This window comes from Phoxinus phoxinus (genome assembly GCF_949152265.1).
Source record: "Phoxinus phoxinus genome assembly, chromosome: 7".
NCBI lineage: Eukaryota > Metazoa > Chordata > Actinopteri > Cypriniformes > Leuciscidae > Phoxinus > Phoxinus phoxinus.
This window is the reverse complement of record NC_136882.1, coordinates 24,925,458-24,941,259: the sequence shown is the minus strand read 5'-3', so window position 1 is coordinate 24,941,259 and position 15,802 is coordinate 24,925,458. Positions and strand designations below refer to the sequence as shown.

The following is a 15,802-nucleotide window of genomic DNA, read 5'->3' as shown; positions in this document are numbered from 1 at the left end:
CTCATCACAGGCGTTGGGGCATCTGAAGTCTCCGTGAGAGGCTGGATACATAACTGGAGCTGACGGACTCTATTTGAGTTATCTCGGGACAGGCGTCCCGAGATAACAACAAAAAAGGCAGATGGGAAATAATTAGCGTAGCTGCTGTTCATAATATGAATGCATTTGATCTGATTTAACTGTAGTATAAAAGGTATGAGATGCATCATGTGAATGCTTGGCTAAAGAGATGCCTCTTTAATCTAGTTTTAAACTGGTAGAGCGAGTCTGAGCCTCGGACAATATCAGGAAGGCTATTCCAGAGTTTAGGAGCTAGATGTGAAAACGCCCTCCCTCCTTTAGTGGACTTAGATATCCTAGGTACGACCAGAAGCCTCGAATTTAGTGATCTTAAAGAGCGCGATGGATTATATGGCGATAGAAGATCTCTTAAATACACAGGAGCTAAACCATTTAGGGCTTTATAGGTCAGTAACAATACTTTGTAATTGATACGGAACTTAATAGGTAACCAGTGTAGAGATGATAAAATTGGTGTTATATGATCATATTTTCTTGACCTAGTAAGAACTCTAGCGGCTGCATTTTGGACTAACTGTAGCTTGTTTATTGAGGATGCAGGACAACCAGCTAATAGAGCATTACAGTAATCTAGTCTCGAGGTCATGAATGCATGAACTAACTTTTCTGCATCAGAAACTGATAGCATGTTATGTAGCTTAGCAATGTTTCTAAGGTGGAAAAAGGCTGTTCTTGTGACATTTGAAATATGATTTTCAAAAGACAAGTTGCGGTCTAGTATAACACCCAGGTCTTTTACTGTAGAGGATAAAGTAACAGGACGTCCATCTAGATTAAGGTTGTATTGTAAGAGGTTTTGTGGGCAGTTTTTTGGACCAATCAGTAATACCTCCGTTTTATCTGAATTTAATAGAAGAAAATTACACGTCATCCAATATTTTATATCTTTAACACACTCTGTCATTTTAGATAATTTAGTGTTATCATCTGGTCTAGATGAAATATATAATTGAGTGTCATCAGCATAACAGTGGAAACTTATTCCATGTTTTCTTATAATATTACCAAGTGGCAGCATATAAATTGAGAATAGCAGGGGGCCTAATACAGATCCTTGCGGCACTCCATAATTTACTGACGTTATCTTTGATTTTTCCCCATTTAAATGGACAAAATGGTAACGGTCTGACAGGTACGATCTAAACCAGCTTAATGCCTGTCCCTGAACACCAGTGTAATTTTGAAGTCGATCTAAGAGTATTTTATGATCTATAGTGTCAAACGCAGCGCTAAGATCGAGTAAAACTAGTATTGAGATACAGCCTTGGTCAGAAGCTAAAAGTAAATCATTTGTAATTTTAACCAGCGCAGTTTCTGTGCTATGATGTGGCCTGAATCCAGACTGAAACTTTTCATAGATATCGTTTTCTTGCAAGAAAGAGCACAATTGAGCGGACACAACTTTTTCAAGTATTTTAGACATAAATGGAAGATTTGAAATGGGTCTGTAATTTGCTAGGTTATTTGGATCTAATTGTGGTTTCTTAATAAGAGGTTTTATAACTGCTAGCTTGAATGTTTTTGGAACATGTCCTAAAGATAAAGACGAGTTAATAATATTGAGAAGAGGCTCTTCCACTACAGGTAACACTTCTTTCAGTAGTTTAGTGGGTATTGGATCTAATAAACATGTTGTTGGTTTAGATGCAGTGATAAGTTTATTTAGCTCTTCCTGTCCTATAGTTGTAAAGCGCTGTAGTTGTTCTTGAGGGGCGATAATTGAGGCTGAATCATAAGACGCTGTCAAAGATTGTACATTTACAATTGTGTTTCTGATGCTTTCTATTTTCTCAGTGAAGAAATTCATGAAATCATTACTATTAAGATGTAACGGAATATTTTGTTCAGGTGATGTCTGTTTATTTGTTAATCTAGCCACAGTGTTAAATAAAAACCTTGGATTGTTTTGGTTATTTTCTATTAGTTTGCGGAGATGCTCAGCCCTGGCTGCTTTTAGAGCCTTTTTATAACGTGACATGCTGTCTTTCCACGCGATTCTAAAGACCTCTAAATTAGTTTGTTTCCATTTGCGCTCTAAGTTACGAGTTTCTCTCTTGATAACATGCGTAGCACTGTTGTACCATGGTGCTTTAGTTTTCTCTCTAACCTTTTTTAGTCTAATTGGTGCAACAGTTTCTAATGTACTAGAGAAAATGGTGCTCATACTGCTAGTCATTTCCTCTAGCTCATCTGTTTGTTTGGGTTCACTGAGGAGCGGAGATAGATCAGGTAAGCTATTCAAGAATCTATCTATAGTGGTTGGAAGGATTGTTCTGCCTGGTCGATAACGTGGCGCAACATGACACATTTCAGCCGTACGTAGTATGCAAGTTACCATGTAATGATCAGTGACATCATCACTTTGCGGTATAATATCTATATCGGTTGGATCGGTTCCATATGATATAATTAAATCTAGAGTATGATTAAGACGATGAGTGGGACCACTAACGTTTTGCTTGACCCCAAAGGAGTTTAATAAATCTGTAAACGCAGCTCCTAACGCATCATTTGTGTTATCAACGTGTATGTTGAAATCTCCAACAATTATTGCCTTATCGACATTGACCAATAGATCTGAGAGAAAATCTGCAAACTCTTTTAGGAAATCAGCGTAAGGCCCTGGCGGTCTATATACGGTAGCCAAGGCTAGAGATAATAGGGATTTCTTTCTTACATCTAGGAGCGTAACATTTAGAACAAGTACTTCAAACGAATTAAACCTGTGACCTGTTTTCTGAGTAACATTAAGAATATCTCTATAGATTGTTGCAACACCGCCGCCACGACCAATCAGACGGGGCTCATGCTTATAACCGTATCCTGGTGGAGTGGACTCATTAAGACCGAAATAATCATTTGGTTTAAGCCAGGTTTCAGTAAGGCAGAGTACATCGAAGCTATTATCAGTGACCATTTCATTTACAATAACCGCCTTAGGTGTAAGCGATCTAATGTTTAGAAGACCTAGCTTTAGAAATTGTTTTTGTTCACTAATATTGAGATTTTCTGGTTTAATCACAATTAGATTTTTCTTAGATCCTACAGTAGATTTATTGTTTGGCCTCACTAAACGAGGAATAGACACTGTTTCTATATAGTGTTCTACACTGGTACTTGTATCAATTAATTTGGGACAGCAAAGAATGTGATTTGGACTTTGACTTACTAGTCATATGGTGTGTAACGACTACGAGATGTTGCGAAAACTGTGGATGAGGTTGCCAAAGTTGTATAGCGTATACTATGTGAGTATTCCTATGCACTTTAAAGTGTCTGATGCAGTGGATTGACCACAGCAATGGCTGATGAAATACAACTATCAATGCATTTGCTTCTGAGGTGAAATTTTGAACGTGACATACTCACTCTCATGTCATTCCAAACCCATAAGACCTTTCATGTTCATTTTCAGAATACAAATCAAGATATTTTTGATGAAATACAAGAGCTTTCTGATATATTGCAACGTTATTACCACTTTCAAGGCCCAGAAAGATAGTAAAGAAATCGATAAAATAGTCCATGTGACTACAGTAGATCAACCTTAATGTTATGAAGTGATACTTTTTGTGTGAAAAAAAGACTTTATTCAACAATTTCTTCTCTTCCGCTGTTCACGTGAGCACGACGATGCATGCGTTTGATGCTGACGCAGGAGCCGGCCAATGCTAAGCCAGCGTTCTGACGAAGAACACGGAAGCACTGCACTGTGTTTACAACGTGAACAATGTCAGAGACTGATATGGAAGAGAAGAAATGGTTGAATAAAGCTGTTATTTTAGGTTTTTGTACACAATAAGTATTCTCGTCGCTTCATAACAATAAGGTTTATTGTTATGGTTTAACATAGGTTTAACTACTGTGCTGGTCATATGGACAATTTTAAGTTTTCAATTTAGATGTGTCTTGAAAGTGGTAATAACGTTGCTGTCTATGGGGGTCAGAAAGCTCTCAGATTTCATATAAAAAAATTCTTCATTTGTGTTCCGAAGATGAACAAAGGTCTCACGTGTTTGTAAACGACATAAGGGTGAGTAACTGATGACAGAAATCAAATTTTGGGGTGAACCATCCCTTTGATGTAAACTTTCCTTTTCCTCATTTCCATGAATGCACATTAGCTCTGAGGTCTACCATCTTTTGTATTCTCTGCCCTAACAAACCTCATATGTATTTCTGTGTGTCCTCAGACGTCTCCACTGCACCAGGAACTACATTCACATGCACCTGTTTGTTTCCTTCATGCTACGTGCCGTCAGCATCTTTGTGAAGGATCACGTGGTGCACACTGGTACCGGGCTGCAGGAATTTGATGCTGTGCTCATGAATAACTTCACTAATGCAGTGGATGTGGCACCAGTGGACACTTCACAGTATGTGAGTCAAACGCTACAGTATGTGACTCTCTCATACATCATGAGTATTTTAGTAAATATTTATCAAGTAACTCATGTGGCCAGGTTTTAGATTATGTAATCAATATTGATACATAGATAGATAGATAGATAGATAGATAGATAGATAGATAGATAGATAGATAGATAGATAGATAGATAGATAGATAGATAGATAGATAGATAGATAGATAGATAGATAGATAGATAGATAGATAGATAGATATGGAGGACTCTTCTAAATGATCTGCTGTCTGTTCCAGGTACATACTGTACGTATTATGCTGTGTGCAAAATGTGCCATTTAAATTAGTAACTCTTGAATGACCAGACGCACAAATCATTGTAGAATGTCATCCACAACAGCTTGCACACTGCATAGAGGCACAGTGAAGTGTTAAACAAGCCTAGTAGAGCGGAAATTGAAAGGGGTCAAGTTGGGTCTGAAAGAAATTACATCTTTGTGGATTTGACTTCAATTCGGATTATGGTGGAGAATAAATATTTTAATGCTAGTGCAAGGTTGTGACCTGTCTTGACACTGAAATTGTTGGAAGAAATGCCAAAGCTAGAAGTATGTTATTGGAAGAAGCTGTAAAGTGCTCAGTCTCATCCTGTGCAGTGTGTCATACTCCAACTGGAGGACTTTTGTTTTATTCTATTTCCAATCTCCACCTCATACACAGCATGTCTGAGTGTTTTATTATACTCTACGCCCACCACATGGCCAGCCTCAACAATCCATGCAAAGAGGTTAAAAAAACTCACTTGTCCCCATTTGCTGTCTTTTGGGTTTGAAATGATTATTCATTCCCACCTACGCTCAGACTCGAAGTGTATCCCATTGCGGGCAATACTGGAGACTCAATGACTGCGCCCTCAGCTTTTTCTTCAAACAGCTGCATTGCAGGAGATAAGTACGATGGAGGCAACATCTGAGGGAGGATTTTGCGACCAGTTGTTTAGCATCCATTGTTTGCACCTAACATAAGCGTTACAGCAGTATACTGTATGTGTCTTCAGAGATTAAAAGGCACAACTGCTTTGCTTTGATCAATTTTGTTGTATGTGTTGTGTTTGTATGTATAGGTCAATGAGCCAAAATACTCGCATCAATATGTGGCTATTACTCTGGCAAATTTCTCATTTAAAGAACATGCAGGAAATTTCCTCCGCTTTCATTTTCTTCAGTGTACCAGTATGACAGCAGAACCAATTATTGGCAAATATTTGCTCTGTATATATGCTTTCTGCATCATATCAAGGATCTTTGTGAAGACTTCTCAAAGTAGACACCAGGCTGACATTTGGGTTTTCATATTCTTTCAGGCCAGCTTTTATTAAGGCATAATAATAATAATATTTATTATTATTATTGGCAGTACTGACTCGTCGTGCTTGCATTTTTACTAGTAAGGATTATATTAGAGATATATTTAAACTCTACAATTCAATTCTTACTTGGAACAATTACAGTTAGAGAGCTCTAATAATAATTGTTAGTAAGAACTGAATTAGAGAGCTCTCAAATTTAATTCTTACTAGTAAATATGCAATTACGTAATTATAATTACGTAATTTGTGGTAATTATTATGAATAAAGCTGGGTACATTTCAATGGCAGCTAAATGGCTTGCCATACTAGTCGAATAGTCTCGCACATCGCTAATTGTTAAGCTAATTTATATGCTTGTTACAAAATTATGATGCTGTATTGTGGGAGGATTTAGACTGACTCATAGAGTCTTGGAGTATTGCAATTTTAGTTATTTTTGTAATGTATTAGTCTTGAGTTAACTCTGTATGACCAAGGCTAATATGATTACTTTATTTTCAACCCATTATGCTTTTCTCAGTATTGTGTGAACTAAAGGAAAGGCTTCACTTTTTCCACTTGTCGCATTCAGTATTTTCCAATATTAATAATAATTGGAATCTGCGTCAAGCAACAAGAATAGGAAATTGTCCATTTACGTATAAGCCAAATTGGACAGTAGTTTCGTGTTATGTAAGATGATGATATCAAGAGATCTGAAGAGAGTTACACAGTCAACAGTGCTGTTTCAGTAAAACATCTTTAGGTCCAGTTTTTCCAGAAACACCTTGTTGACATAGGATTTCTTTTGATTTCTATAAAACATTTACTTTTATAGAAGCCTCCCTATTGCTTCACTGTGGTGGTCTGCTATAGGCATTGTGTTTCTAATCAGTACTGTGAAAAGAGGGCAAAGATATTGAAGAGTACATTGTCAGCAGAGGGGCAGATAAAAGACAGAACAAAAGTTTCAGGCATTCAGGTGAGCTGTTCAGATCCTCCAGGTGTATTGACAACATAATCTGCACCTTGCTCTCCTCCAGCGCCTCTTTGATCATCTGTCAGAAGCACTGAAGCTCTCAAGGTTACCCTTAGTTTCTGGCACTTTCATGTGTCTTGAGTTGATACATCTGTTATTGTCCATACTCAGAATAGCAGCTCCTTTCACTGGGTTGTTGCACTCCATTGGGGGAAAGTAAGAACAGTAGAGAACATTAAATTAATAGTTAACCTAAAAATGAAAAAGTCTTTGATCATTTAATCACCCTCATGTCATTCAAAACCCACCTTACTTTCTTGCTCCTGTAGAGCAGTAAAGAAGATGTTTAGCAGAATGTTCATGATGCACTTTTCCATCTAATTAAAGCATACAAGGACTGTCAAGTTGCAAAAACCTCTTACTGTAAATATGCATAATATTTGTGTCTATTATATAATAGTCACAATATTCAAAATCTTTAAAGCCTTTAAAGCCATTCAATAGCATTGTGTGAGCAACAGATTGATTTTCTTCCTATATCTTCCTTTCCACCGTAGCTCTCTAATCTTATTTGAGCATACACATATTTAAATAATATTTAAATATTATGGACCCCAAGGGTAATGTATTGCAAGATCAGCGTCCTTTGTTGGTCTTAGAGCAACATTCTTATCATACAATCATATCTCTTACCCTACAATATATCCAGACTAAAAGTGTGGATTACGGAGCTACAAATACATCTTAATAAGTTGTTGCTGTTGCAGGCATCACTGTTATTGATTCTATTTGGTGTTAGGGATTTCAACAAACTAATCCCTGATATTATTAAACTATAGTGCATAACTCATCCTACAGCATTTGGGTTCAATGATGCCTCAAAATGTGCAGCTTGTTGAGCTACGTGATCAGATTTAGGATTATCACCTGTAAGGCTATCACCTGCATCTGAAACCTGACAGACAAGCTTTGATCTTTTATTTTATTGATCATGTGGTTGAGGATTGGGAATGTACGTTTTAAAGCGTGATTTTGCTTTTGCAGATTTGTAAGGACAGAATAAAATTGGAGAGAAGTCACGAGGAGGCAGTGCTTCTGTGATTGACTGCTTATGCTGTCCATCTGCTAACACTCCTGTTATAGCTGTTCTTCACATCAGGCTAAATGGGTCAGACTTGGTAATGGATGGACTAATTACGAAGTAAACAACGCATTCACTCGCACATCACCACTTTCGGTCACGTTCAAATCGAAATTAATGTATTATCTGTGAGTGAGCCGGTTTTGAGTGACCACTAAGGTCTGTTCAATTAAAGCTGCACCTTCATGTCTACAACCTTCATGACATTCTGTTTATTTTCTGGACTAATAGTCGTAACAAATCAACGCTACACAAAATAAGCTTGTTGCTGTATTATTTTTGAAGCAATGTAAATGTAACATTGCATGATGACATTATACGTGTCTAGACATGGTGTAAAGCAAATGACGTTATCAAATTTAAGGCACTGATGTTTGAACAACCACTTGCTCTGCACCCCTATACCTAAACTTACTACTTCAGACTTACTCACCACAGACTTAAATGCCATCCCAAAGAGGTACAAAATCACTTTCACGGACCTTTACTTTGACTGTTCCCTGCAGGCGGAATGACCTGCCTAACTCAACTGAGAGAGTCTTTGTCCATTTTCAAGAAACCGTTAAAAACACATTATTTTTCATCAGCACTTGAACTATTAACACTACCACTTTCAATTCAATCTATTTTCTTTTAAAAAATTGATATTGTACTCAAGTCTTTTTGGATAAAAGCTTCTGCTTAATAATTAAATGCCCAGTAAATGCAATGTTTCCTATGTTTTTAACTCATAAACGGTGTAAGGCTGTAGCTATGCATAGATCCCCAGAAAAAAGATGTTTATCCCTGACTGGAATCTAAACCGGTTAAGAACATACGAGAGATATTTTGTGGCACTGTTTTAACTGATGTCAAAAGTTGCTCTTAAATCCATTTTAAATTTGACACCATTAACAATGTTAACTTCACACAATGTTAATATAATCTCTTTCAGGTTTTCAGATTTCAGAATTCCAAAAGATAATGGCTTTTTTACAAACTGAGAATTTAACAATAACTTTAATACAATTACTAGTGAAGGCTGAGATGATAGGCTGATAATTGAAATGTCATCTAAAGACAATTCAAACTAGATGATACTCTGAAAAGAGATAGACACACTTTTTTTTGGCACAGAATAAAAGATGATTCAAATTATTTGCTTCAAAATGTGTCTTAGAGGCCTACCACTTCGTGGCTGAGTTGCTGTATTTTCCAATTGCTTCCACTTTGTTATAATACCAATAAAAGTTAATTGTGGAATATTTAGTAGTAAAGAAATTGCACGAATGGACTTATTGCACAGATGGCAACCTATCACGGTACCATGCTTGAATTCACTGAACTCCTGAGAGCGACCCATTCTTTCACAGATGTATGCCTAGGTGCTTGATTTTATACAACTGTGGCCATGGAAGGGATTGGAACACCTGAATTCAATGATTTGGAGGGGTGTCTCAATACTTTTGAATATATAGTGTATTTTGCACCCAGTAATGTGAAACGTTTAACAAAAGATCTTGACCTCACAGTCATTATTATTGATTATGTCCAGAAGGCACTGCATGAACAAATTTCTCTCACAGCACAACTGTTAAAGGGTGTACAGCAATCTTCAGTGCCACACGGCCCTTCAGAAAACATTCTAATATGTTGATTTGGTGCTAAAAAAAAATTCTTATTTGCCGCCTAATATTTTTTGTGAAACCAGTAGTACACTTTTTTCATGATCCTTTGGTGAATAGAAAGTTGAAAAGAACATTTATTTTTTAATATTTTTAATTTATTTGAAATATAAATCTTTTGTAACATTATAACAATATTTACTGTCACTTTTGATTGAATTCAATTTAATGTGTGTACTATATAGATGTCACAGTTGTGTTTAGTTAGTTTAATTTTCATGGGCTTTTAGTTTGTTTATCTTCAGTCACATGCTTCCTTTGTTCTTATTTCCTGCCAGTCATCAGTTTCCAAGAATACTAATTTAATTAGTACACCTGTTCGCCCTTGAGTTCATTATCACTGCGCATTTTAGTTCCTCATTTTGTTCAGTTTTGCCGTGTGTTACATGCTGTGTTCTTCCGCTTTATCCTGTGGATTATTCTGAGTTTGTTTTATTTAATAAATACCTTTGTTTTGGACCTTTTGAATCTTGTCCATCTTCTTCTTGACCTAAACGTTACAATATAAGAATTTCTTATTAAGAATTTCTACCTTCACTGTTATCTGTCCAAAGTCAGAAAAAGAACGTGAATGTGTCCTCCCCTAGAATCCAGAAGCTACTTGCTTTATTTAAAAAGAAAACAAATGGGATTCAATCACTTCCTCTTAATGAAAGAGTTTATAGCCAGTTGTACAAATAAATGAACAAAATCAAGTTTAGCCCAGTGCAACATTTAATAACTTTAAAATTTAAATCGATGACATTTATTAACAGTGTTTTTTGTGCTAATGTAATAGACCGATAGTGTCTGGAATTACTGACTGAGCCTCTTTTGAACTTTATTGATGCTCTCATTAGTCTTCCAATACAGTAATCTTATATCATTGTCAACACCTTTTGACTGAGATGACTGACAGGACATGACGATACAGTAGGTGCTACTGGAAATGTATTTATGGGATATTTGGAATACCAAGTTGTTTTTACCACATTTTTCTTTTTTTTTCTTTTTTTTTTACAATTGTTACATAACTTATTTCTAATCTTTGATGGCAGTGAGACAATTACAGACTGTTTGAAATCTTTAAATCAAAATTATTTGAAAGTTAAAGATTTTTTTAGTTCAGAGGGAAAACATTTTTGACAATCCTTTTTTGCCAAAACTGAAACGCTTAAATGCTTGCCAAACTCACAAACAAAAACCCTTTATTTCATGCCAGTAGTTTGCATACAAATATATATTTTTCAAAAATAATACAGCAACAAGAACATTTTGTGTATATTTGATATATTACGACGACTAGCTGTTGCTCTTCTTTTAAGAAGGTAAATATTTAGATTACTAAAACAGGTAGTGTGGTACATTTTTTACTTTGGACACTTCACTTTCTTGTTAAAACAGAACACTCAAATACTTTATGACAAACCCACAAACAAACAAAATTATAACATTAATTTTTATTATACAAGAATTTCCATATAACATTTTTGAAACGCATTATGCCCTTTATCAAAATCAGAAAACTGAAGGTTCAGAAGACTTATTTTCTCTGATTGTTTTGTCAAATCACCACATGATCAGTTAATTCAAAGAGAATATCCATCGAAATTGAGTCAGTTCTTTTGATTTCCCTCAAAAATTCTCCCCAGAATTATCATTATTCCCACATCATCTACCTACAACTGTTCGATAAAAGCAAGTACCCAGCATACATAATAAGTCTTTCAATAGTCCTTGAAAAAGATTCCTTGTATGACTTCAAAAAGTTGCCTGAGACAATACAAAGATTGTGCGGAAGAGTCTAGGCCGAGGTAGGCTAGAAAAATAAGAGAGAAATATCTGTCATCTGTAAGCTTTGATGATGATTGTGATGTGAAATCCCTTTTAATTCAGTTCATTGGTCTGGAAATGCTTCATGGCCATTAACCACACAGATCTGTCATGGCAATGAGCTAATAGCTTCATTAAAGTGCAGCTCTCTACCTACAGCAATCAGCCAGTCACCTGACTGTAGTGAAAGGTTGTCATTTTGTCACACTTTACTGTCCTAAAGAGTGTTTCTGTCACTGACAGTGACAGTGTCATCTTAAATGAAGTTAGTGAGCTAATTATTCTAAAAGAGGATTCATGATGAACGATGAGCGGAATGGAAGAGAAGACTTAAATCTGACAGGTCACCCTTTCTTTCTAGTGAGAAACACAAAATATTTTTTGGGACCATACAGTGAAAGACAAAGTTGTTTTGACTTTCAAAATTTGAAGCATTCTTCATAATATATAAGAAAATATATGGCTACTTAGGCTCCTCAACAGAGGACTGTTTTCAACTCTTTATTGAGGTGGCCTCCAACCACGAGTAGGAAATAGTTTGTCACAGCTGAAGTATTGCTTCCCAGCCAGTATGTTTACTGATTAACTAAACATTTGGCTCTATATAATTGAAACTGCCATGTTTTGATATGGGTGTTGACTTTTTTTTTTTGCTACGCTCTTCTTTTTCAGATGGGTTGTAAAGTGACCGTCTTGCTGTTCATATATTTCCTGGCTACAAACTACTACTGGATCCTGGTGGAGGGCTTGTACCTGCATAGTCTCATCTTCATGGCCTTCTTGTCTGACTCGAAATACCTGTGGGGCTTCACTTTGATTGGGTGGGGTGAGTATGTCAATGTCATGATAGTCAATTTCCTGAAAGAGGCAATTTGTGTACATTCCTGCTTCTGTTGGGTTTGTAACATTTCGTGGTAAATGAAATGCTGCTGTTGCTACTGGTTTTTATCTGCTGGGTTTATAGCTTTGTTCATGGACAGTTGGATGACATGTAATTGTATTCTCCTCAAAGAACAAGGCCAATAATTTTTCACTTATATTTTCATTTTGGCTGCCTTAGCTGGATGTTTTGTGACGTGTGTGTGTGTGTGTGTGTGTGTGTGTGTGTGTGTGTGTGTGTGTGTGTGTGTGTGTGTGTGTGTGTGTGTGTGTGTGTGTGTGTATGTATATATATATATATATATATATAGGGGTTGTTAAGGTTTTATAAATGTGTAATGCTTACCAAAGCTGCATTTAGAATTTATAATAAATATGTGACCAGTCACAAAACCAGTCACATGGGTAAACATTTTTTAATTGATTTGTATACATCATATGAACGCTGAATAAATAAGCTTCCCATTGATGTATGGTTTGTTAGGATAGGACAATATTTGGCTGAGATACAACTATTTAAAAATCTGGAATCTGAGGGTGCAAAAAAATCTAAACATTGAGAAAATCGCCTTTAAATTTGTGCATTTATGTTTGCGATTGTGCTGCATTCACTCACACAAATAAATGTTTTATATATTTACTGTAGGAAATGTACAAAATATCTTCATGGAACATGATCTTTACTTAATATCCTAATGATTTTTGGCATAAAAGAAAAATCTACCATTTTGACCCATACAATGCATTGTTGGCTATTACCACAAATATACCCATGCGACTTGTGACTGGTTTTGTGGTCCAGGGTCACATATATTTCCCTCCACGAAATGTACTTTGATCTATAGCATGTTGACAAATGAAATCACATTGTACGAAAGAGTATACGCACCACACAGGAAAAGCAATTTACTCAATTGACTTTTCCATGAATGGACGTGAAAACCCAGCGCAAACCAACAATGAGGACCCTGGAGAAAGAGCGAGTAGAACAAGAAGAGGGGTTTACTGAGAAGAGATTAATAGAGAGGATGGAAACCACAGGGAGGAAGTAAATAGAGTAGCGGGGCAAAAACTAAAGAGCCACTCAATTAAGCATACAAATCATGATCTGTGACGTATTACGTATTTTATATCACATGGTGCTCGTTCAATATTCTCTATTTCTGGGGTTCTTCACTCCCTTTCAATGCAGCTTTTATGAAGTAAGTCATTTTTGTCCAAGCACAAGAGATAGCCTGCAGAGATATTGAGCATCACTCCGTATTCACTGCTTTTTTCTTTAACATATAGCTTGACAAAACATTGTAATATGTGGAGGAAATTCTTTGCTCAAACATAATTGTGAGGCTTGGTATAATATATTTATACCAAGTATACAGAATCATGTATCTTCATTATGGACATTAGATAAATGTGCTTTTTTCAGTAGTAAAGCAGTGTGTTCTTATGTAATCAGTAGAGAACTAATAGTTTTAATGTGAGTACTGGCTGGTGATAAAAGTGTTAGCTGACAAGAATGCAATACTTCATTATAAAATGAAATCGAACTGTTTGGCTAAATGAAGAGCCTGTTTAAATAGCTGTGTAAATTGTTTCAAGCCATTGACCTTACTTTTGATCCAATCGACTAAGAAAAACTAATTAGGGCCCGAGCACCGATGGTGTGAGGACCCTCTTGGAATTGCTCTGTTTATTTAATTTGTAATCTGGAGCTACTTTCCATTTTATTTTAGTCCATTTAATATAAAAATACTTTGTGTTAATAAGAGAAAAATGACTCCACTTTATAATTGAGTGGATTAATATATGAGAGGTTAACTGTTGGAAACTATGGTCTTAAATGGTTACATTTAATTATTTTGTGCATGCAATTTTCATGATGTATTACTTGGGAGATGTAGAATGTGCTATTAAAAATGCAGTCTGCAGGACCATACGAACTAGTGAAGTTAAAGAGTTGATAAAAAGTGGCGAAAGTTAAAATAAAAAATAACTTGTGACCAGCATCTAAAAATATTCTTGATATCATTATGTCATTAATTATGTTTCTCATTACACATTCCTTTGCTGAAAAGATAAAAACGTTAAACAAATAATCAACTGTTTTTTTTTTTTTTTGTGAGAGAGATTTAATGAGCTCCAAATATATCACTTGTTTCCGCTAAACCTTCACACCACACCATCAAACCACACAGATGCAATAACTTACAGGGATATTTGAGAACTACATATTAACCAGGTCTCAAGCAACAGTCTTAACTGTTGACAGCAGAACCATTCTCTGTATTCAATTCATTATGATGGTCAAAGCAGCAGACAATTCAATAGGGATATTGGCTGTTGGCCACCCTTTGTGTATTCTGCCATGTGAAGGTCTTGTTTATCTAGGAAAGAAATGCTATTTTCTTTCTTTTGCTCAACATTATAAAACATACAGATGCCCCCCCCCCCCCCCCCCCCCCCCCCATGGCTGCCTTTGAATATGTATCTTATGTATTCCTTTGAGAAATGTCTACATGGAAACCAATAAGCTATTATTTATAGCAAGTGGTATTCATACCCTTTCCTCCGCTCCCACACGGAGAAACCGCACAATGATAGCTCACTGCAGTTTGTTTTGAGAGGTTGCTTCCTTTTCAAGTGGTTTCAAGTTGAAGTGTTCTTTATTTATTTGTCATTCCTGTTTGATGTGTTCCTAGTGGAAGGGCAGAGATTGAGGTACCTTTGATATGCAGATTCCCTGTTCTAGGAGCGTCTGCTCACTACATTCTCTTGAATGCGTTAGGCATGGCTTATTAATGACCTAAGGGTTAAGTCTGTGAAAGTACTACACAATCAAATCATTTAAAGGAATAGTTCAGCCAGAAAAGGACATTTCTGTCAATTACTTACCCACATTCATGTTTTTCCAAAACTATCATGTTTCCCCATGGAAAAGGAGTCTATCAGGTTGGCTGTGTGCACATTTCCATATAATGCATCATGAATCCGGGTTCCTCCGGGTTATGATACATCCAATTAAATGTATTTGGATTATTTATTTGATTAATTCGGATTTTTGTATTATTTCCAAAAATATGCTGATAAAATAAATACAATTAGAGAGACAATTTACACTATAGTCAAATATTGACAAAATAATAGATCACAGACTTTATATTTACTATAACAAATTAAAATTTTGGGATAAATGTAATTTTTTTTTAAATAACAATATACATTTTATTATTGATTAAATGTAAAAAAAAGTCATGGAAAACTACTTTTATGTATTTTTTTTTTTTTTTTTTAGCTTGATCATGTTGATCATGTTTGGTTTTAAAAAAAACATAGAACTGATTTAGGCATATATTCATTAAAGCAAGTGGTTAGTAAGTATAATAGGCAGAACTTTATTTATTTGTGTTTTTATTTTTTTTATTTTTTTATGCTTCTAAGGCATTTGATCGCATTAATCACACCAAGCTGTTTATAACGTTACAAGACAGAGGGGTTTCCCCCATATTTGATTAGGATTTTACATTATTGGTATAT

The 15,802-nt window shown here is 35.7% G+C and overlaps 1 protein-coding gene across 3 annotated transcripts in view; it reads left to right on the top strand.

Moving 5' to 3' along the window:
* The window catches only part of pth2ra (parathyroid hormone 2 receptor a), a 57,904-nt gene that overhangs the window by 14,665 nt on the left and 27,437 nt on the right, over nucleotides 1–15,802 (top strand). For all 3 annotated transcript variants that reach the window (XM_079618318.1, XM_079618319.1, XM_079618317.1), the window contains 2 exons: nucleotides 4,275–4,461; nucleotides 12,062–12,215. In XM_079618318.1, the coding sequence (XP_079474444.1) occupies nucleotides 4,275–4,461; nucleotides 12,062–12,215 (341 nt within the window). The remainder of the gene's footprint in view (nucleotides 1–4,274; nucleotides 4,462–12,061; nucleotides 12,216–15,802) is intronic.